Genomic DNA, 25,096 nt, shown 5'->3' with positions numbered 1-25,096 from the left:
AGAAAAAATAAAAATGTAAAAGTATATAGAAAAAAAAGAAACATTCCATACACATAATTCCAGCACAAGAAGAAACCACGTTTAATATGTTGGTAATTCATAAATAGCCTGTGGATTGAAGGAAAAAATCAGAAGAGAAATTAGAAAGTATCTAATAATTTAATAATTATAATAATTTGAAGTATCTAGTAATTTAAAAGAAAATAAAAACACAGCATATCAAAATTAGTGGGATTCAACTAAAGAAGTACTTAGAGGGAAATTTATATCACTAAGTACCTATATTAGAAAAGGGGAACAATCTCAAATCAATGCCTTAAGAAACTAGAAAAATGCAGAACAAAATAAACCAAAAGAAAATAGAAGGAATGAATAATAAAAAACAGAAGTCAATGAAATTGAAAACAAAATCAATAGAAAAAAAGAATGAAACCAAAACCTGGTTCTCTAAGACAATCAATAAAATTGATAAACTTCTAGCAAAACTAACAAAGATAAAAAGAGACAAGATGCAAATTACTAATATAGGGACAAAAGGGAGGTCTTTATTATAGATGCTACAGATATTAAAAGGATAAAAGGGAGATATTATGAATAATTTTACACCAGTTAACATCTTAGATGAAATGGTGAATTATTTGAAAGACACAATTACAAAAGCTTACTCAAGGAAAGATAGATAATCTGAATAGTCCTACATCTTCTAAAGAAAAGCAAAGGAAGCAGCATAGCCAAAACAATTTTGAAAAAGAAAGATGGTGGAAGACACACACTATGTGATTTCAAGGCAATATAAACCTAAAATTTTCAAGATACTGTGGTGTTGGAAAAAGGTTAGACAAATATGCCAGTGGAATAGGATGGAGAGTCAAAAAACAGACAAGGACCCACACTTATGGGTCTATTGATTTTCACAGAGGCTTACCAAAAAACTGAGTAGAAAGTACACAAAGTTCCCATATATCCCCTCTTCACCTCACCCCCACTTTTTCCTGGCATTAAGGTCTTGCATTAGTGTGGTACATTTGTTACAATTAATGAACCGATATTGATATATTAATATTAAATAAAGTACATAGTTTACATGAGAACTCACTCTTTGCATAGTTCTATGTGTTATGACAAATGTATAATCACATATATCCACCATTATAGTATCATACAGAATAGTTTCACTGCCCTAAATATCCCCTACTCTGCCTATTCATCTTTCCCCCACTCCACTCCCACAACTCCCGAAAACCACTGACTTTTTACTGTCTCTATAGTTTTGTGTTTTCCAAGATGTCATATAGTTGGAATCATAGGGTATGCAGTCTTTTTAGACTGGCTTCTTTCACTTAGCAATATGCATTTAAGATTCCTCTAAGTCTTTTCATGGCTTGACAGCTCATTTATCATTGAATAATATTCCATTGTATGGATGTACAGCTTGTTTCTCAATTCACCTGTCGAAGGACATCTCATTTGCTTCCAATTTTTGGAAATTGTGAATAAAGCTGCTAAAAACACTTGTGTGCAGGTTTCTGTGTGGCATAAGTTTTCAACTCATTTGCATAATACCTGGGAGTGTGGTTGCTGGATTTTAGAGTAAGGCTACATCTAGCTTTTTAAGAAACTGCCAAACTGTCTTCCAAAGTGACTGTACCATCTTGCACTCCCACGAGCAATGAATGAGAGTTCCTGCTGTCTCCACATTCTAATAGGTGTGCAGTGGTATCTCATTTGTTGTTTTAATTTGCAATTCCCTAATGCCATTTGAAATTGAGCATCTTTTCATACACTTGTTTGCCATGTATGTATCTTCTTTGGTGAGGTATCTGTTTAGCTCTTTTGCCCATTTATTAATTGCATTGTTCATTTTCTTATTGTTGAGTTTTAAGAGTTACTTGTATATTTTCAGTACACTCCTCTATCAGATCTGCATTTTGCAAATATTTTCCCTCAGTCTGTGGCTTGTCTTTTCTCTCTCTTAACAGTGTCTTTGGCACAGCAGGATTTTTCACTTATAATAAAGTCCAGTTTATCAACTTTTTCTTTCATGGAGCATATTTTTGTTGTATCTGAAAACTCATTAACAAATCCAAGGTCACCTAGATTTTCTCCTATGTTACTTTCTGGAAGTTTTATAGTTTTGCATTTTAGGTCTTTGATTCACTTTGTAAGTTATTTTTTATGGTCATTTTTTGCACGCAGATGTCTAGTTGTTCCAGTACCATTTGTTGAAAAGAGTATCCTTTTTCCAATGAATTGTCCTTGCTCCTTTTGTTGAAGATCAGTTGACTATATTTGTGTGGGTCTATTTCTGGGCTATGCTCCACTGATCCATTTGTCTATTCTTTCAATGACATCACATTGTCTTAATTATTATAGCTTCATAGCAAGCCTTGAAGTTGGGTAGTTTCAGTTCTCTAACTTTGTTGATGTTCTTCAATATTGTGTTGGCAATTTTGGGTCTTTTGCCTTTCCATATAAACTTCAGAGTTACTTTGTTGATTTCCACAAAGGAAATTGCTGGGATTTTGAATGGTATTGTACTGAATCTATAGATCAAGTCATGAAATACTGGTATCTTAACAATACTGAGTCTTTCTATCCATGAACATGGAATCTCTTTCCAGTTATTTGATTTCCTTCCTGAGAGTTTTGTAGTTTTCCTCATATAGATCTTATACACATTTTGCTAAATTTATACCTAAGTATTTCATTTTTGGGTGCTAATGTAAATGGTATTGTTTTTAATTACAAATTCCAATTGTTCATTGATAGTATATAGGAAAACAATTGACTTTCATATATTAACCTCATATCCTTAAACCTTCCTATAATTGCTTAATTTTAGGAGGGTGTTTTGGTTGATTCTTTGGGATTTTTAAAATAATCATGTCATCTGCTAGCAAAGGTAGTTTTATTTCTTCCTTCCAAATATGTATACATTTTATTTCCATTTCCCACCTTATTGCATTAGTTAGGACTTCCACTACAACAATGAATAGGAATGGTGAGAGAGGACACCATTGCCTTGTTCTTGATCTTAGGGGCAAAACATACAGCTTCTCTCCATTAAGTGTGGTATTAGCTGTAGTTTTTTTTTTATAGATGATCTTTATGAAGTTGAAGAAGTCCCCCTCTATTTCTCTTTTGCTGTATAGTGTTGGCTTTTGTCAAATGGCTTTTCTGCATCTACTGATATCATCCTGTAGTTTTTCTTTTTTAGCCTATTGATGTGATGGATTACATTAATTGATTTTTGAATGATGAAACAGCCTTGCATACCTGGAATAAATCCCACTTGACTGGATTTGTCCTACATTGTTTGATTCAATTTGCTAAAATTTTGTTGAGGATTTGGGCATGGGAGATATTACTCTGCAGTTTTCCTTTCTTATCATGTCTTTTTCTGGTTTTGGTATTAGGGTAAAACTGGTCTCATAGAATGAGTTAGAGAATGTTCTCTCTGCTTCTATCTTCTGAAACCAATAGTAGAGTAGTACTGGTATTATTTCTTCCTTAAATGTTTGGTAAAATTCACCAGTCCATCATCTGGGCATGGTGCTTTCTGTTTTCAAAGATTGTTAGTTTCTTTAACAGATATAAGCCTATTCAGATTGTCTATTTCTTCTTGTGTGAGTTTTGGTTGGTTGTATCTTCCCAGGTATTGGTCAGTTTCTTCCTAAGTTATCACTATGATGGCATGGAGTTGTTCATAATATTTTTTATTATGCTTTTGGTAGTAGTGATGGCCTTTCTTTCATTTCTCATATTAGTAATTTGTGCCTTCTCTCTCTTTTTCTTAGTTAACCTGACTAGAGGTTTATCTATTTTATTGATCTTTTCAAAGGACCAGTTTTTGGTTTCATTGATTTTTCTCTATTGTTTTCCTGGTTCACTTTCATTGATTTCTGCTTTAATTTTTAAAAATTTCTTTTCTTCTGCTTACTTTGGGTTTGATTTGCTCTTCTTTTTCTAGTTTTCTAAGGTGGAAGCTTAGATTATTGACATTAGGTCCTTTTTGTCCCCCTAATATATTAATTCTATGCTATAAATTTCCCTCTAAGCACTGCTTTCACTATATCCCATGAATTTTTATGTATTATATTTTTATTTTCATATAATACAAAATATTTTGAAACTTAACTTGAGACTTCTTTGACCTATGTGCTATTTGGAAGTATATTGTTTAATCTCTAAATATTTTGAGATTTTACAGGTATCTTCCTCTTATTGACTTTTAGTTTAATTCCAGTGTGTTCTGAGAGCATAGTTTGTATAACTTATATTCTTATAAATTTGTTAAGGTGTGTTTTATGACCCATGAATGTGGTCTATTTCAGTGAATGTTTCATGTGAGCTTGAGAAGAATGTGTATTCTACTGTTGTTGGATGAAATACTCTGTAGATGACAATTAGATCCAGTTGATTGATGGTGTGGTTCAGTTTAACTATACCATTACTGATTTTCTGCCTGCTGGATCCTGTTAATTACTAATAGAGGGGTGTAAAAGTCTCTAATTATAATAGTGGATTTGTCTGTATCTTCTTGCAGTTCTGTCAGTTTTTGCGTCACATATTTTAATGCTGTTAGGTATACACATAATTTTCCTTGCTCTGAAGTCTACTTTGTCTGAAAGTAATATAGATACTCCCACTTTCTTTTGATTAGTATGTGTTAGCATGCTATATCTTTTTCCATCCCTTTACTTTTAATCTCTATATATCTTTACATTTAAAGTGTGTTTCTTATAGACAACATATAGTTGAATCTTGCTTTTTTATAATCCACTTTGATAGTCTGTCTTTTACTTGGTGTATACAGACCATTCACATTTAAAGCGATTATTGATACAGTTGGATTAAAACTAACCATATTTGTAATTATTTTCTATTCATTTCCCTTGATATTTTTTCTTTGTGTGTGTGTGTATTCCACTCTTTTTCTGCTTTCTCTGGCTTTATTTGAGCATTTTCTATTATTCTATTTTCTCTCTTCTCTTAGCATATCAATAATACTTATTTTTTTAAATTTAGTAGTAATCCTAGAGTTTACAGTACACATTTACATTAATCTAAATCCACTTTCAAATAACACTATACTGTTTCACAGTTACTGCAGGTACTTTAGAGTATTCCCAATTCCTCTCTCCCATCCTTTATATAATCGTTGTCATTCATTTCACTTTTCCATCAACTATAATCACTCAGTACATTGTTGCTATTATTATTTTGAACAAACTTTATTCTGTTAGATCAATTAAGAAAGAGAAAACTAAAAGATTTTTTCTTACCTTCATTCATTCCTTCTTTAACACTCTTCCTTTCTTTATATAGATCTGAGTTTCTAACATATATTATTTTCCTTTTTCCTGAAGAATTTCTTTTAACATTTCTTGCAAGGCAAGCTGATTGGTGAAAATTTCCTACAATTTGTTTGTCTGAGAAAATCTGTATTTCTCATTCACTTTTGAAGGACAGTTTTGCTGGATACAGAATTCTAGATTGGTGGATTTTTTTTCTTTCAACAATTTATTTTTTAAAATAAATTTATTTATTTATTTTTGGCTGTGTTGGGTCTATAGTTTTCTACAGTTTTAGAAGTTTTAGCCACAGCAATCAGGGAAGAAAAAGAAATAAAAGGAATCCAAACCAGAAAAGAAGAAGTAAAGCTGTCACTGTTTGGAAATGACATGATACTATACGTAGAGAATCCTAAAGATGCTACCAGAAAACTACTAGAGCTAATCAATGAATTTGGTAAAGTTGCAGGATACAAAAATAATGCACAGAAATCTCTTGCATTCCTATACACTAATGATGAAAAATCTGAAAGAGAAATTAAGAAAACACTATCATTTACCACTGCAACAAAAAGAATAAAATACCTAGGAATAAACCTACCTAAGGAGACAAAAGACCTGTATTCAGAAAACTATAAGACACTGATTAAAGAAATTAAAGATGATACAAACAGATGGAGAGATATACCATGTTCTTGGATTGGAAGAATCAACACTGTGAAAATGACTCTACTACCCAAAGCAACCTACAGATTCAATGCAATCCCTATCAAACTACCACTGGCATTTTTCACAGAACTAGAACAAAATATCTCACAATTTGTATGGAAACACAAAAGACCCCGAATAGCCAAAGCAATCTTGAGAACGAAAAATGGAGCTGGAGGAATCAGGCTCCCTGACTTCAGACTATACTACAAAGCTACAGTAATCAAGACAGTATGGTACTGGCACAAAAACAGAAATATAGACCAATATAACAGGATAGAAAGCCCAGAGATAAACCCACGCACATATGGTCCCCTTATTTTTGATAAAGGAGGCAAGAATATACAGTGGAGAAAAGACAGCCTCTTCAATAAGTGGTGCTGGGAAAACTGGACAGCTACATGTAAAAGAATGAAATTAGGACACTCCCTAACACCATACACAAAAATAAACTCAAAATGGATTAAAGATCTAAATGTAAGGCCAGACATTATAAAACTCTTAGAGGGAAACAAAGGCAGAACACTCTATGACATAAATTCTCTGGCATCTTTCAAGATGTTCTCTTTGATTTTCTGTAGTTTAAATATGATATGCCTAGGTGTAGGCTTACTCATATTTATCTTGCTTTGTGTTCTCTGTGCTCCCTGGATCTGTGCTTTGCTGTTTGTCATTGCTTTTGGAAAATTCTCAGCCATTATTACTTCAAATATTTCTTTTGTTACTTTCTCCTCTCCTTCTGGTATTCCTGTTACATACACGTTACACCTTTTGTAATTTTCCCACAGTTCTTGAATATTCTGTTGAATTTTTAAAATTTTTTTTCAGCTTGGGAAGCTTCTCTTGGCATATCTTTAGCTCACTGATTCTTTCTTCAATCATGCCCAGTGTACTGATGAGCTCATCAAAAGAATTCTTCATTTATGTTACAGTGTTTTTGATTTCTCACATTTCTTTTTGATTGTTTCTTACAGTTTTCATCTCTCTTTACATTTCCCATGCACTCTTACATTTTGCCTACTTCTTTCATTAGAGTTCTTAGTACCTTAATCTTATTTATTTTAAATTCCAAGTTTGATAATTTCAAAATATCTTCCATATCTGAGCCTGGTTCTGATGCATGATTTTTCTCTTCAGATTGATTTTTTTGTCTTTTACCATGCCTCGTAATTTTTTGTTGAAAGTCAGACATAATGTACTGGGGAAAAGTAACTGAGGTAAGTAGAGCATTAGTGTGAGATTCTACGTTAATCTAGCTAGGAGTTAGGCTAATTTTACTGTTTTTTTGTAGCCATGGTGTCAGAGGCTAAAATTTGCCTAGTGTCTTTGTTTATCCCCTCCCCACTGTTTTTGGGTTTCCCTAGTTCTCCTTGTTAAATAGTGTCTAAGGCTTGCCGTCATTTCAATCTCCTGTTATTATACAGGACTCCAATTGATGTGGTAGTAAATTGTGGGGGAAGGAGAAGTGTTCTATAATCGTATAATTAGCTCTCAGTCTTTTAGTGATCCATGTCCCTGAGCTGTGACCTTCAAAAGTGCTAATTAACTTTGCTCCTCCCCATCAATGTAGGTGAGACAGGACAGTTAGTGGAGTTGGGTATATATTCCTTCTTCCAGGTTGGTTAGGCTCTGATAAAACCTGAATCAGGGACTTCGCTGGTGGCACAGTGATTAAGAATCTGCCTGCCAATGCAGGGGACATGGGTTTGAGCCCTGGGCTGGGAAGATCCCACATGCCACGGAGTAACAAAGCCTGTGCACCACAACTACTGAGGCTGTGCTCTAGAGCCCATGAGACACAACTACTGAGCCCACATGCCACAACTACTGAAGCCCGTGTGCCTAGAGCCCGTGCTCTGTAACAAGAGAAGCCACTGCAAGGAGAAGCCCATGTACTGGAACAAAGAGTAGCCCCTGCTTGCTGCAACTAGAGAAAGCCCCTGTGCAGCAACAAAGACCCAACACAGTCAAAATAATAATAATAATAAATAAATAAATTTATTTTAAAAAAATCAGTTAGGCTCTGGTAAAATCACTTCTCCTGAGGCCAGGTCTTAGTTATGGAGAACAAAGAGCTCTGGGCTTATTTCAAAATGGTTACCTTTTCCCTCCTCTACCTGAAACTGTTAGGAATTTTTCACCAAACCTGAGAACCTGGTGGGGATCCTGGAGGTAAAACTCATGAAGAAAGAGTTTTTCTCTACCAAGCTAGAACATGCTCCTTTGCCAGCAATTAGTCAATTACCTGCTAAGTGCTCCTACCAGGATCCAGCAGTGGTAACTGTATTAGCCTGTCTTTCCAGTTTTCAGAGTAAAAAACACAAGGCAGTTTGCCCTGTGACCTCAATTTTCTGATTCATTTAAGAGGAGTTGTTGATTTTCACTTCCTTAAGCTTTTTGCTTATGGGAGTGACAACTTCGAAGCTCTTTACATGTCAGACCAAAAACTGGAAGTTCTTTCTAGTCTCTAGTCTCCTTTCTGTGCATAAAGGTGTATAAAGTTTTTTATTATAAAATTAACAGCATATACAATATATTGGGTTGGCCAAAAAGTTGGTACCATTTTCCCATTATGGGAAAACCCAAATTAACTATTTGGCCAACCCAATACATTTTGTAAACTACATTCTAAAATTAACACATTGTGGATGTTTTTGTGCCATTAAATATTTCCCCCATACCACATGACTAATAACATGATTCTCCACTAACACAGTTGAACCATAATTTCTTAACCCATCCCCTATTTGGGGGTATCAAATTGTTTCCTTCTCTTTCTTTTTAAAAAATTCCATGAAAAATATTCTCATATATAAGGACTTCCCTGGCAGTCCAGTGGTGAAGGCTCTGCACTTCCACTGCAGGGGGTCCAGCCAGGTTCAATCCCTGGTCAGGGAACTAAGCTCCCACATGCCATGTGGTGTGGCCAAAATATAAATAAATTAAATATATATATATTCTTGGATATAAACCAGTGTATGCAATACTGGTTATTTTCTTAATATAAATCCTTAGAAGTAGATTTATTGGGTCAAAGGTTTTCAGTGCTTTTAAACTCCTGATCTACATTGTCAAGCTGCCTTCCAGAGAAGCTACACTAATTTATTTTCCAATTGCAGTGTGTGAAAATGTCCAACACAGGATATTTTAATTGCTTAAAACTTTGCAAATTTGGTGAGGGAAGTGGAAACAATATTTCTTTTTTTTCTTTATCAGGAAGGTTGAATACATATTCATTTCTAGTAACTATTTTTATTTCCCCTTTTATGATATTACTATTATTATTATTAATATTGTTATATTAAGCTATATTCCTGGACTAAATGCAAGTGCTCAAAACCACTTATTAATTAAAAGAACTCAGAAAAATCAAAGTTACTTTGCAGACATAACTTGTATATTTTTCAGCCAAGTCTTAGGAATACAATTTTATTGGTATACACACAAATTAGACTCCTGCTACATGGTGTTCTAGACTGGAGTAGGAAAGATTTTTAACAATCCCTGCATCTTTAACTGAGGAGATACAATCAAGAATTCCCCAAAACAAACATCTAAATGAGGCACCTTTTGCAAACTTCCACATGTTGGTGAGAGGAGAATGACTGTTTCTCTATAAAAAATTTATAATCTAAATGACAAACATCTAAGTTATTTGTATTTCATATATACAACTTATCTAGACATTTTAGAAAGAATCTGAGTATATGCTTAGAAGCAAATCCATGAAGGAGCCTACTTAAGTGGCATTATTAGGCTAGCATAAATTCTCTTACTTGTATGGTTCTTCAGCCACTTACCTTGGATGGAGGTAAGCTAGAAATTACTTTGTCGATTTAAATCCACATTGCAAAGTAAGATGGAAGCTTGTGTATTATGTATTTGATTCTGGATTATCCTGTCAGAAATAATTAGCTCACTCAGAAGTTGACATCAGATCTACCTACTAAAAATATGAAATTGGATGAGCTTTCATTATCAGCGATATGATCTACATGGCTGTGTGATTTATTCCTTTCTTGATGAAAAAGAAATGGGATAATAAAAGATAAGGACCCCTGAAAGATTAAGCAAGCACTAAAATAAGACATGCTATCAAAATATGGGTTTCAAGTGCATTTACATATTTTAATACTCACATCCAAATTGTTAAAGATTCTAACTTGCAGGAAAGTCTGTTTCCAAAGGAACAGTATACAGCGATGCCACAAGGAGGGTATTCTTTATATATACCTTTTAAGCAAGTTGCTATCATTTCTCTGACATATCTTTAAGACAGGTTATTTCATGGACACTATTAAATGGATCCTTTCAGTATACCTGAGCTCACCAGTATTCATGAAAACCACAGATAATTCAAATAACTTGCTTCAGCCAATAGATTCTTTTTGTCCCAAATTAAGCCTCTAAAGAGTATTGACAGACAATGTGTGAAACTGAGTGATCTAAATTTTCCTGCTCCAAATTTGGCTCAAAGGCTAAGGGAATAGATGATAAATGTAAAAAGGAGCCAAGGAACCAGGTCCTGAAAAACATAGAGCCAGATGAAAATGATGATAATAGTAATAACAAAAACAACAACAAATTTTTTTTAACACTTCCGATGAACCAGGCTCTGTTCTAAAGGTTTTACATCCATAAATTCACCAAATTCTCACCACAACCCCACAAGGTAGATTGCATTATTAGCCCCATTTTACAGATGCGGAATCTGAGGCACAGGGAGGTTTGGTAACTTGCCTAAGTTGACATGACTAGTCAATGTATGGAGCTGGAGTTCAAACCTAAGTAGTCTGGCCTCAGAGCCAAGGACTGGAACCACTATAGCATTTTGCCTGTCCTGCTACATGGTTGTAAGGTGCATGTCACCCACTTTTAGAACATGAAAAATAATGGGCTTCCACACATTCTTGCCTAACTTTTTCTCAAAATACCCTTCCACCCTACCTTTGAGATACAGCTTTGCTCACCTTTTAAAGAATCAGGTGTTGTCTGTAGTGAAGTCAAGTCATGCTCAAATAGATTATATGAGATGGTACAGCTGGCAGACTTCATTTTGCATTTTTTTGGTATCCATCTCAATGATAAATCATAAAGTATGAAATAGTGCCCATGCTCTCAAAGGCTATGAAATCTAGTTGGGAAGACAAGAGTACCCCAGCTAAAGGTTCTTTTTCATTCTCTTTATACCTATCAGCACTTTCCTCATAATACTCACATGGCATTTATCTCATATTACGATACTAGTGTCTTAACAAACTATGCATCTTGAGGATGAAAGTATCTTACTCAAAGACTAACTTCGGAGAGAAACCCGACCATAAGTGCAAATATAATGGTCTTCATCAAGTACCTTGGTCCTATTACCTCAGAAACATGGGATATTGCCAATTATGCCCCAGACAGAAATCCACTTATTCCTGGAAGGAGCAAATTTAGGAACTGAAGGCAGAGACAAGGAGCTAAACAGTAACGTCACTGGTGCTATTAAACAATGCTTCTGTAATTACTGACACTGATTTTTTTTCAATTACATAGCAAAATTAAACACTATAATCTTTAAGACATTTTTTACCTTGGCTGTCCAAGATTGAGCGGTTAGCACAATTATAGCTGATCTCTCCATGAGTACACCGAACAATGATCAATTTTCAGAAACTACGATAAAGTCCATTTCAGCACATGCTTACAAGTCTGAACTTTTAAAAACTTTTTTCCATCACCCAGGAGTGAATTTCATGAGTTACACAGCATCATTGACCACATCTAAAGTTCCAGTATATCATCTTTGGACAAGAAGCACAAGTGAGCTGATTTTATTGAAACAATGATGCCTCGCCAACTTCTAGGAGATATAGGCAAGAAAAGTAAGCTTATCACTTGCCAGTACCTGAGAGATACCAGCTGGAGAATTCATGACTTACCACTAACTCATGGTACCTGTTGAGTAGAACTTGATCCCAAAGGAATTCCAACTAACATTTGAGATGGACCTTCAACCTGCATCATCATAGCTATTTTTCAAATGGTTCAGCTGGCCCTAATTAAAAGTGGCAATCCCTGCTACTTTAGGGGCCCCTGTTAACAGAAACAATGATGACAAAAAGTAAACAACAGAGATGTGCCATTATGCCATCAATGTTTTGCCCAACCATTACTGTCTAGCACCCAGGACTAGGTCAAATAGGTCAATAACTTCATCACCAGTCTAAAGGCAAGAAAATATTCCCATGAGCTGTTTTCGATAAGAGCTATTACCATAGACACATCATCATGTATTACAATAATATTTATTTTATTATAACACATACAGTCAGCAGAAAGGGAGAGATGAATCTGTTGTTCATTATGAGAGGACAAATCAAGTAAACAAATGCCTTAAGAATTTATTTTTTTTAAAAAAAAAGACTACTATAATAGTGAAGGAAAAATTAAAAGCCCAAGTACTTTCCTTCTGTCATTCATCAAACTTGAAGCAGAATGGAGGAAGGGCAGGATGTAGTAGTTACTACAGAAAAAAAAGGGTCCTATTTCTCTGGAAATTGGGTTTCTAGAATTGAAGTCTCAGTCAGATTTCCTCAGGGCTTTAAGACTTCATTTCCAGGCTGTGGAAGCCAATGAAAAAGGAAAGCCAGGAAAAAGCCAAGTTCTTCACTTTGAGTATACAGCTTTTTCCTCTTTATCTGGGGGTTAATTACCTTATTCCTATTTGTTGGATCATTTGTCCAAAATCAATTCAACTTAATATATATTGAGTGGCCTATGCACAGCATGGCCTTCCCACTACCTGCCTTTTCTACTAGCTTTTCTATTAGCAGGTGGGCAGACTCAAAGAGAAGAAAAGGGTCTATATTTCAAAGAGGTTTGGCAGTTGAACGAGGCGACATTATTGGCTAAGTTGAGAAATGGAGATTTTCCATGAAATTTCAATTCATTGCGCCCCTCTATGTCCCATTAACATGGATAACTGGGACTTGATGGTATTCTCATTAGTCTTTACTATGAGACCATGGGAGATCCTTTTACAGAAAGGCTGTTCAGCTGGTGAAACCTGATCTGAATAATTTTTCTGGCTAAAATCATCTCTTACTTGTCATCTGGCATAGGACTTTGGGCAAAAATCAAAGCTCTTCTTCGAAAAAAACATTTTTTTTTTTTTCTATCAGCACCTCAGCAGCACAAGTCTCTGCTAAAAGGGTTTTACTTTCTGCTTGGTCAAGAATTCAAGTTGTGCTCTTGAACTTTTCACAACAGAATCAACTTTGCATGTTCTGCAACTGTCATCTAAAATATTCAGCTTTCGCTTTAGACAACATGAGTTATATCTCCACTACAGGTGCATTTTAGAGAATCAGTCATTAATTGGCATAATAAACCAATTTCACTACAAGATAGTGCTTCATTTTTATAAAATAATATGTATGTACAGCTGAATGTAGAAAAAAAGACTAGAAGCCTATATGCCAATTAACCATGATTAATGGAAATGTTGAGATTACCAATGACTTTTGCTTTCCTAATACTTTTATGTACTTCTGAATGTTAAAAAATGAGCATATGGGCCTTCCCTGGTGGCGCAATGGTTAAGAATCCGCCTGCCAATGCAGGGAACACGGGTTCGAGCCCTAGTCCAGGAAGATCGCACATGCCGCGGAGCAACTAAGCCCGTGTGCCACAACTACTGAGCCTGCGCTCTAGAGCCCACAAGCCACAACTACTGAACCCACATGCCACAGATACTGAAGCCCGCGCACCTAGAGCCCGTGCTCTGCAACAAGAGAAGCCACTGCAATGAGAAACCCGCTCCCTGCAAGGAAGAGTAGCCCCTGCTTGCCACAACCAGAGAAAGCCCACGTGCAGCAACAAAGACCCAACAGCCAAAAATAAATAAATAAAGATTTGCCTCAGGTATTTTTTAAAAAATGAGCATCTGTTTTTAAATAGAAAAAAATCACGTTAATATAAACTTTGCTTAGGGCATCTGATAATTGACAATCCAGTCTAGTAGACATGTTAAACAACCATTTGTATAACATTTACATGTACTAGCCTTCAATTAACTTATTTCATTCAAAGTTAAATATCTGGACCACTTTTCCTTAGCACTTACAGAAAGACTTTTACTGAGTTAAAATTTAATACCTGCCCTCTTCCTTTACAGAAGGTTAATAAAGAAATGCCGAACACAATTCTTCTCTCTTCTATGAAATTAAGGTTATAGTTGGTGTCTTTGTACCACCCAGAATGTGCTTCATGCAAACATCCCATCATTAATACTGTTTGAGTAAGTGGGAGGTGGGAAATAAATCTCTATAGATGAAACTATAATTTTCTCTTGCCCACCAATGGAAAGTTTCTCTTTTTATCTTTTCAGGAATCATAAGCCAATTTAGAATGTGAGTAATGTACCAAAGCAGGTGTTAAGAACATCTACCCTTTCTACTTTCCTCAGATTGCCTCCACTTTTTTCTTCATCTTTTAAAAAGTCATCTTGCAACTATTCTTTCATATATAACCTGTATCTAATCTTTTTAGAAGTAGGCAGGCTATAAATCTTAAATGGATAAAATACTCTTTGCAACAACCTTGTGTCAATGATAAAAGTCCAGGTGTGCGCCAAGTATCTAAAACCAGAGCCTTGGTTTCCCTTGTCCCACCTCCCCAACCCCTATTCTGGCATTCTTAAGTTTGCTGTCCAGAAAGCAAGAATTCCTCTCAGTTAGAGAGTAGAGAATCTTTAGTTCAGAGAGAGCATGAATGACTCAACCAATACCACACAGCAAGCAACAGAACTGACCAGAAACCAGGTCCCCTGACTTAAAGCACAGTCCACTCGCCATTAGACTATGAGGACATTCCAATCCTACTGAGAAGTCAGGGAAATCTAAGAAGCATGGACATAAAGGCACATATTTTTAACCTTCCTCACAAATTTCCTTTGGCTTAGCTTATTTAGGTTCCAGAATAACTTTAGTCCTAGTCTCTGTCTTTTAACTCCCCAATAGTATACTGCCTCTCTTAGGAATTCTGGTTACAAAGTTCTTTATTCATTTACTCGGATCATCTCATGTGTTAAGTGGCTGCCATGTGCAAAGGACTGGGCTTCTATTCAAGAGAATGCACTGGCTTCCTCAGAGAACTGCTAGACACAAACTGGTGTAGTGAACAGAACACTGAATTTGGAGACCTGGGTTGGTCATTCTGGCACTGCCTTGGACTTGCTGTCTGGCCTTGTACAAAGTCACTTGACCTCACTGGGTTTCAAGTTTCTCATCTGAAAATTAAGGGGATAATATCATTTGGCTTGCAAGAGAGTTACTTGAATTGCTACCACTTAATAAAGACTGTTGGGCTTCCCTGGGGGCACAGAGGTTGAGAATCCACCTGCCGATGCAGGAGAGACGGGTTCGTGCCCCGGTCCAGGAAGATCCCACGTGCCACGGAGCGGCTGGGCCCTTGAGCCATGGCCGCTGAGCCTGCGCGTCCGGAGCCTGTGCTCCGCAACGGGAGAGGCCACAACAGGGAGAGGCCACAACAGTGAGAGGCCCACGTACCAAAAATAAATAAATAAATAAATAAATAAATAAATAAATAAATAAATATAGATAAATAAATAAAGACTGTGTGCCAGCCACTGTCGCAAAGCACTCCATGTGAACAGTCTCATCAGTTCTTCAAATGACCATGTTGATGGTCAATACGCTATTATTTCCTCAACTGCACTGATAAGACCACTAAAGCTGTAAAGATTAAGCAACATTCCCAAGGTAAGTAAGAAAGTCATGGAGCTGGGGTTTGTATCTACGTGGACTCCAGAGCTTCCATACCCAACCCCACTGGTCCCCCCCAATATAAAATATAATTATAAACATACTTTGAAAAGCATTAAGCTATCTAATTTTAAGGTATTCTTCATTTATTCTACTTCCACCTGTTTAAACCCCTAAGATGTCAACGGGCCTACTCTTCTGCTAGCTTCTTTCTCTTGGCAAAAAATCACCTCGAACATCCGAGTGAGAATCTAGAGGTGGAAAACTCAAGCCTTTCTGGTTGGCTTTCACAATAAAGAGGCTGGGTAGGCTCCATAAGGCCATGATCCCCATGTCTCAAATTGTCTAAGTATCCTCTTCCTTCCCTTCACTCTTCTGGGGACTCGCCCTTCCTGGGAATTTCAGAGGCCCACTTTCAAGCAAATACAAATGTTGGAAGCTTTTCTCCTGAGGAGAAAAATGAATGAGAATCTAGTCCCTTGGAAGATCCAGCTAACTCACCTTACAAAGCAGGAATGGACGCCATGAAATACACGAACAATTTCTCTCCCCAGGACGACTGCCAGCCTTGGCACAGGCTGGTCCATTTGAAATACATAATTGAATATTCTTAACAACTCAATTCTTCTACCTCACTTCGATCTATAGTTCATTACCTAAGTCAGAATTGCCAAAAGAGGCAAAACCTTCAGCCTGTTTGTCCTATATTTGCATGAATATTAAGCACTGAATGTTATGCTTCTTTGAACTTCAAAAGAGCTTCCTGGACTCTTTCGACTACAACTTTAACAACAGAGCATAATGGAGTTACATAAAGACCTTATCCCAGCTAAAGACCTCAAGCCTTGCTGCTTCTGGGCAGTAACAAACTTTTATATAAGGCATAAATGGCTCATTCATCCTCTGTGATGCATGGTCAGTATTTCCTGGGTTCCTGAACCTGTCTTCCCTCCTGTGAGAGCAAGGGAATTCTGGCTAATTAGCTACCAGCAAGTGGTAGCACCCACTTCTACTTTTCCTTGTGCAAACAGCTTTCTGCAATTAAAGCATTTTCTCCAGGCCTCCTCAGATTCTACACCAATTGAGTGAGCATCTTTGACCATAACAGCATCCCCCCTCATTCCACTCTGATGCCTAAAACAGGAGAGCAAACAGGCTACAGAGCATATGCCTTGACCTAGAAACTTACACTTGAACCAGCCCGTGAAAAATCAAAAACCTTGGCTTCCTTGGGTAAAATGGTATCAGGGAACAAAGAGAGATGGGAAGCTTTATTAACCTTACACTTATATGTTTCCTGAAGTTTTTCTAGTTTTTTTTAAATTAAAAAACAAACCTCTTTTTTCTCCTTCCACTCCCATACCTATATACCCTTCTCTAGAACTCAACGGTAGAAATATGGGAAACAAGATGTCCTTTTACTTTAAAGGACTTTTACCTGTTGTAAAAGTAGTATTTGCCAATTGTGGAAACTTTGTAATAAAGAGAAGCACAAAAATGAACAAAAGTAACAGTCGTGCACCTACCACCCAGAGATAAAAAATTAGTTCCCTATTGCACACCATACATGAATATAAATTTCAACTAGAACAGAGAATTATGGGTAAAACCCCCAATTATGGAAGCAGTTAGAAGAAAAGACAAGAATATGGAGTAGGAGGGAATTCCCTCATGGTCCAGTGATTAGGACTCCTCGCTTCCACCGCAGGGGGCACGGGTTCAATCCCTGGTCAGGGAACTAAGATCCCACATGCCGCACAGGGCAGCCATAAAGGAAATGAATGACAGATCTAACTACAAGAAAATTTAAAACTTCTGTATGGGAAAATACAACTTATACAAAGTTTAAATCAAATGGCAGACTGGGAACATAATATGTGAAATACAAAAGTTAATAAAAACATTTGATGTTATGTTAATAAATAAGCTTTTGCAAATCAATAAGACATGAACCCAAATGAAAACCAATTCAGTGAAGAAATACAATTGAATTAAAAATAATTGAAAAGATACTCCAGTAATAGGAAAATATCACAACAAAACTGAAATATTATTTCCCCTATTAAACTGGCCCCAAAATACAAAGATTAATAATACTTTCAGTGAAGGAATTAGAAATGGACATGCATACAAAGATGGTGGAAGCATAAATTGATACAACTTTTTTTGAAGGAAATTTGACAGTTCTTACCAAGATTAAAACTGAACATACACTTTGACCTAACAGCTACTCACAAATACTTGCCTAAGTGCCTTAAGGCATCCATTAATGCCTTACTTATAGTAATAGCAAAAACTGGATACAACCTAAATATCTACAAATAGGGGCTGGTTAAACAAACCATGGCACACTCATATAACTGGGAACTATGTAGACATTAGAAAGAATATGGTACTGTTACACTGCAATGTTCTGACATGGAAGGATGTCCTGGACACACTGCTGAATAAAAGCAAGTTACAGAAAAATATATATGTAATATCCAATTTTTGTAAAAGAAAAAACCCTACAGACATGTATATATGTTTTTATAACACACAGAGAAAAGAGTTTGGAAGAACACACAGCAAACTATTAGTAACGGTCATCCCTGGGGAGTGGGATGGGTGTTGAGAGATACAGGTTCTTTATGAAGTTCAGATACTTTCGTATCATTTTGTACAATGAGTATTCTTAATTTTATAATTTAAGAAATTTTAAAATAAGTTAATATAAGCATTTCCCCGGTCTGTCAAATTTTCAATAAGCAATGTTTGAATGGTAGCATAATAGTACATTACATGGATCATGTATGTAACCATTTCCCACTGCTTCTAACTTCTCTTAGAGCTGTAATATAAATCTCTGTGCAAGTAGTGTGTGTGTGTGTGTGTGTGTGTGTGTGTGTGTGTTTGTATCAAGGCAACATACCTAGGGCATATGCTTTGAAAGTTTCCTTTTAGTGGAGGTAACTTTGCACGTCTTCGAGACAGTTAGCTTGGGTGTGGCCACAAAGAATGATGCTGAGTGGCTCATTCAGGGAATGACCATGACCTTAGCCTCATTATCTGACTATAAGCCTGAGACACTAGACCAGAACTGGTCCCCTAGGCCATCTGTTACATAATCATTTTGACACCAACTGAATATCAAAGGGGCTTGGGACAGACTCATAAGCAGTAGGAAATATCAGAGAGTGATAGTTTTGGGGGTCCGTCAATCGTTTTTCAATCATACTTTTCTTTGGTTTGTCAGTTAAGCTCTAAGTTGTATGGACAATATTCCTCAATTCTTCACGAATATGGAAGGCTTCCCAGAAGAGACGGTCTTCTAACAGTTGCAAGCTTCCCCATGCTGCCAATAAGTCCATAAGGGAAGTTTCTTCCTAAGAGAGGAAGGATTTTTAAGCCCAGCTGCTTGTGAGTTTAGCTGAGAATGGATGGACAACTTTTCTATCACATCCACTTAAATCAAGGAGGACTTCTGGAAGAGGAGGGTTCTGAGGTCAATTACATATTCAAGTAGAAGGAGAAGGAGGTTGGTTGAGGACTGCAAGAGAAGAGGCTGATCCAAGCTTCCTTACTGATACCGTGTCCTGCTAAACTTCCTTCTGTGCCTTGATCATACTAGATATCACCATGGATTACTCATGTTTAAAAGCCTAATCAAAAGCACTATTTCTCCCAGGAAGGAGACTCACTTTACTATGAAAATCGTAGTGGGGCAGAAACACAGGTAACAATGGAACAGGTCTGGCACTGTTCTCCCTGTCAGCAAGCCTCATGCCTGATATATTTAACTTATGCTGATAAAGGAGATAAATGTTTAAGTGATGGGCTTCAGATGCTGTTTCAGCTCCTACCAAGCATATTTGCACAGTTCCTTCTCATGAATAAGTTCAGTGGAGCAGAGAATGCCCCTCTTGGACCAGTTCCACTTTGTGCTTCTTTTGATGCAGCCAAAAAGGGGAACTAGAACGATGGCTTTTCCTTCAAATTTAGGGCCACGGTCCACCTCAGAGGTGGCTGCAAGTGGCCCAAAGAAGGTGAGGCTCACAGTGGGCAAAGGCAAGAAGAAAGCTCCTAACAAGAGCAGAGGTGTCAACTGTTACTCATAAATCTCCCAAATGTGGCTGCGAGGAGGGTTAATTACCCCCCTTTCCTGCCACTCTGCTTTCTCCAATGTGTCAGCCCATCACACGGATCGCTGACTTTCTAGAAATATTCCCTGGCTTTGCGGGGACGTTCCTTTCAATAAATGGCATCCAATTTGCTCACGGTCCCTGGAATCTCAATTTCCTCAAAGGATTTTTCATCTCAACCCAGTTCACGTGAAGGTTTTTTCCTTCTTCGTTTTTCAGCAGAAGGGAAGAGGCAGAGCCTGCTTTACTTTTTTTTTTTCTTTTTCTTTTCGGTGTTAATCTTTTTCATAAACTGAAAACCTTTGCTGAAGAGTCTGAAATTTGGGAAAAAATCCAGCTCATCTGTCAGATATTTCAAGAATTACGTAAAATGGAATGAGATTTGTAAAGTTTAGAACAGGAAAAGGAAAATAGGCTAATGTGTCATGTGTTCTATGAGATGAAAACTATATGATAATCAGAAAAACAGCCCCGAATTTAGTTAGCCCGATTCAAAGCTCTCATTCTTTTACCAACTCAGGCATAAACCAGTAACATTTACTTTCTTCTCTTAGAATAATGGCATGGCCACATTTGGGCTAAATCACAATCACTTCAGATTATAATCACATTTTCAAAGAAATTACAAGAAAGTATCTTGTTTTTTAAACTCAAGACACTTACGTTTTACTTGCTCTGTTTTGCTTCCTTCTAGGAAAAGAAAGAACAGCAACAAGGAGAAGATGTATCTCATGCCTCCCATCTTCCACTTTTTTCTCATTCTGGCCACTGCAAAGGGCAACTTGAAACTTTCAGGGCCCTGTGTACTCAAGCTGTTGGGAAGGAAGCAGAAAAAAAGACTTAGAACAGATCCTCTGGAACTGATGGAGATCTCTGATGCTTAGGCTCCTAACTTGCTGGGGAAAAAGTGCTGGAGAATTTACATAAATGCAAGCATTGTTTTTCTGCTAAGAAAAGAGAACTTGCCTCTCCTGTCTTGCAAAGACTGTGGGGAGAAATTCAAGTGGATGAACATACATTCCTATCCAACGCTGAGGCTAAATCCTTGCAGGCAAGTCACAGGAAAGTAAAAATAAATTTTGAAATCCTCATTTCTAAGGGAATTAAAGTTGATTTCTCAAGAGATTTTCTTTGGGAGAAAAGGGAAACTGGGGTTTGCAAAATGGCCATTTTGGCAAACAAAAATAATAGGCAGTGACCCAAACAATTTCTGAAATGAAAGTTAACTGATCTTAGCTTCAAGACTACCGTTATTATTAATCCTTCAGGCATGAGGCACGATTGATCAATGTTTCTCCTGTGTCTCCTATGAGATCTATAAGGATCTTCAGTTTGGGTACTTATGTTAGAAAAGATAGATGTAATTAGAAAATGGATGCAATTTAAACACCTGAATGGTTTAGGCATATTCCTCTCACATGAAGTCCCTTGTGAAACGGAAATTTAAAACGGGCCATTTTTAAGGGATAGTGGGCAAACTTAAACAGGTAACGTGTTCACATTTCATCACCATGCAAAAGACAATCAAAAAAGCACCTACAATTCTTAAAAACAGGAGACATGCATTTCCAGTCTAAGGGGTGGAAATCTTAAACCTTTTGAGCCTTAGAACACAGAAGGTTTGCTATAGTTCATATCCAAACACAGGTCATTTCCATAGACGTTAGAGTTGGCAAAACTCTTCCAATGGGTGATTTGAAAATATTTAAATAATTCGAGAAACACCACATTTCAATCTGGGGTTAACATTGGATGGGAACTGAGCTCAACGATCTTTTCAGAGGGTCCAACCTAAATATTGAGTATAGAGAGCTGGATGGAATGCAAGATGATCATTCTGGAGAGCTGAATTGTCTTTGGGCCATGATGTGGATGCCACAGCTCTTACTTTAAACGCTATGAAGTTGGCCAGGTAATTTAAAATCCATTGTTTCAAATTACGAGTATGTAACCAAAGAAAAACTGTCCATAGAGAATAAGTTATGCTATCAGCCAGGATTTGCAGAACTGGTCTGCCTCTCTAGGTCCTCCCTGCTCCTTAAACAAGGATAAATTCTCCTGGGACATGTTCCTAGCCTTCCAAAGACCTGGGTTCTCATGTCTTGGTCCCCTCTGTGAGCTTTTGGCCCAGCTGCAATCACTGGAATGTCTACCTCTGTCCTCTGAGAGTTACCAGGTTCCACTGAAGCAAATCATTTCCATGAACGCTTTAACACAGCTACTCATCCCAGTTAGGTTCTTCCTGAGCCTACTTTAATAAGCTTATTCCACAAGACTCTAAATGAGAAAGATTTTTTTTTAACCGATGAAATCCAATTTATCACAATCACATATGGGTCTCAGGGGGGATTTTTGAAACCACGGTTTTCGGGTCTCCCTATGCAAGAACCAACTGGGTTGTTTTTCTTGTACAATGGTTGGGTGATTCGGTGAACAGTAGCATTGCCTCATAATTCAAGCTGGCAAGAAAACGGCTCTTAGAATTTTTTTGCTTTTCTTGGGTCTCAACTAATGGTATGAGCAAAGAGAAAAGTTGGTGACTAGAGAGCAATTAATCTCTTTCGGCGTTCCTGTCATCTGTGTGGCCTCCCCGGCTGGGATGTAGAACATCAGAAAACGAACCTCTTTATAAATAATCACTTTTGATTTACAAGATCCTGAAGTCCTGCCTTTGTATTCTGTGCAGAGCTATAAACCTGGAAGAGTTCCCTCCCCAGGTCTCCGTTCAATTTCTCTTTATTGCTTTAACTTTTTCTTTTGGGGAAGGGGGGCAGTTCAAGACATTTGTTAGGGCTACAGCAATAAACACCAGCAAGCATTGCTCAGCAAGCATGCCGACTCTTACACTTGCAAAGAGCCAAACTGTCCTTAATTTTTCAAATTACACTTTGACCCAGTTAACTGGAGTTATTTCGGTATTAACTCTCTGTCTGCTTCACACAGGCCGTTGTGCCGTTGAACTTGCACTGGCTCTTTTACAGGTTACTTAGAAATGTAGCCATTGACATATTTTGGGGGCATCCAGGCCCCAACAAGAAAACAACAAAGAAAACAAAATTCTAGGACTAACACTGCAGAGTGGGAGAGGATGAGTGCGCTTTACAAGAGAACAAGAAACAGGTCAGAACCTAAAGGAATGTATCCATTAAGGTGCCTCCATGAAACAAACATTCACAAAGTTCATTTGCATCAAGCAAAGGGATCAAGGGCTCCTTGCCAGGCTGGAACTGCAAGGCAATCTGGGCCATCAAGTGTCAGGGGTCTGTCGGTTCACAGAAGAGGGCTCCTGGGTAGAACAGAATCAGAGACGTTCCCAAAGGAAGGCTAAGGGATGAGCACATGGGCCAGCTCTTCAGGACCCACAGTGTTTCTTTAATCCTGCCGAGAGGCTTCAATGCCCTTGCAATCTCACATTCACAATCATCTGTGGGGCAGCCTCCAGAGTAGCAATTCTCTTTCCAACAAACAATAAGAAGACACTGGATTCTCAGGCCCGTGTCCATCAGCTAAAATCCTCTCCCCGGTCTACCACCCAACAAGAAAAGCTTAGTTCACTGGTGGTAGGTTGTCACTGAAAAATGGCAGCTTCAGGCCAGGGTGTCTCTGGTCTGAGTTGAGACGCCTTCATCGCCGCTATGACTGAAGAACAATGCCGCGCCATTTGGCTTGCAAAACACCTTTGCAATCTATCATTTCATTTTATTCCCCACAGCAACTACACCTTCAAAATGGGCATCCTGGAACCCAGAGAACTCAATTGCCCATTCTCATAAAGTTAGTGGCAGGGCCGGCAGGGTCCAGAAGGCAGGCTTTCCAGGCCGTAAGTTCTGGCAACACTGCATTGACCCCCGAGCCTAGCGTCTCCAACTCAGACGCCAGTGGTCCGGGCCGGAAAATGAGGCAGATGTCCAGAGGGAGCATAGAGGAGCCTCTCGCCCAGTCCGCCCTGTTTGGTTAACTTGAGCACGTATGAACTACCTACGGGTCCAGGGCACCTCAGCAAGCCAGCAAAAGGCTCGGGACACATGCGATCACTAAGGGGACCGTAGAAACCCGTTAGGTAGCTACCCAAGTGGCCTCCCTGCAGCTCCAGAGCCTGGGACTACGCAGGCCGAGCGAGAGTGGCGAGTGGTGAGTTCGAATCTGGGGCCCTCCGACCTGCCTTGGTCTGGCTCCCTGGGCTCCACCTCCAGCCGGGCCGCGGGCAGCTGCGGCGGAGAGCGGGTTAGGGTGGCAGGTCGGGGAAGTTCTGGGCGCCCTGGGGGAAGACGGCCCACCTGTGCAAAGGCTGGTAAGGAAGGGAGGGGAAACGGGCGCCGGACACCGTTCACTGACCTGGCCACCGGCCTCCTCCGTCTTCCACGCGTGCAAGCGCTCCGAGCTCCCCGGGGCGCTCCTCCGAGGACTGGGACTCGCAGGTTGTGGCGAGAGCTGGAGTGCGCGCGAGGGGGGAGGGGGGACTCAAAAGTGGGTGGGAGGAAAAACATCACCGCCCTCACACCACGAGGAAACAGCGGCTCGCTCGGCTCCCGGGGGCAGAGCCAAGGCGCGGGCGCGGCGGCCCGGGGCCACCTGCCCGCCCGCCGCCCGCTCCCCACTTGGCCCGAGAGGCCGGCCGCTCGGCGCGGGCGGGAATTCCTCGAGCAAGCAGCCGCTGCAAGCCCGCACCCCTTCTCCGCCCTGGCACCGCCGCCCTCTCCCCGCTCCTCCGACCCGAAAGTTAAGAAATCAGGAGAAAGTGTGAGGCTCAGCCGGCGACTTTCCCATCACGCAGCGCCCACACGGCACCCCCCTCCTCTGGCTAAGCGAGCGTTGGGGTCTTAAAGGGACCGCACATCTCCTCCCGCGCCTCCACCCCCTCTGCGCTGGATGCACCTAGGAGCTCCCCGCCGCTTGCGCGCGGCCTGAAGACCCCGGCTACCCTCTGACTTCCCCGCTGGAAGCCCGCAAACCCCTCTCCTCCCGCACGACGGTCTCTCTGCGTGCACCTGGCCTGGTCCTGAGCCGGTGCGCGGGACGCAGGATGAGTTGGCCTCGAAAATTATGCCCTAGCAGGCTGCTTATCATTTACGGGCATCTCCCAAATCCACGTCGCGGCTAATGAAGTGACCAACCGTTGGTGCCCTTAAAGGCAGGATGGAGATGGGTGTGTGTATGTGGAGGGACAGGGGACGACTTAGAAACCTGCTTTCGCCCACAGAGG

At 38.9% G+C, this 25,096-nt stretch overlaps 1 protein-coding gene across 4 annotated transcripts in view; it reads right to left on the bottom strand.

The window, feature by feature from the left end:
* Positions 1-24,629, bottom strand: part of CHRDL1 (chordin like 1) — a 117,948-nt gene extending 93,319 nt beyond the window's left edge. For 2 of the 4 annotated variants that reach the window (XM_059050539.2, XM_059050540.2), the window contains exons 1-2: positions 24,229-24,463; positions 20,557-20,705 (exon numbers count right to left, since the gene is read on the bottom strand). In XM_059050539.2, coding sequence (XP_058906522.2) covers positions 20,557-20,705; positions 24,229-24,380 — 301 coding nt within the window. In that variant the 5' untranslated portion in view covers positions 24,381-24,463. Of the gene's footprint in view, positions 1-20,556; positions 20,706-24,228 lie in introns of all 4 variants that reach the window. The other 2 variants (XM_059050536.2, XM_059050535.2) reach the window with 2 other exon arrangements.
* Between the last annotated feature and the right edge of the window lie 467 nt (positions 24,630-25,096).

The sequence above is a fragment of the Kogia breviceps genome, chromosome X, assembly GCF_026419965.1.
Source record: "Kogia breviceps isolate mKogBre1 chromosome X, mKogBre1 haplotype 1, whole genome shotgun sequence".
NCBI lineage: Eukaryota > Metazoa > Chordata > Mammalia > Artiodactyla > Physeteridae > Kogia > Kogia breviceps.
Note: the sequence above shows the minus strand (reverse complement) of the source record. Positions and strands in the feature narration are given on the sequence as shown.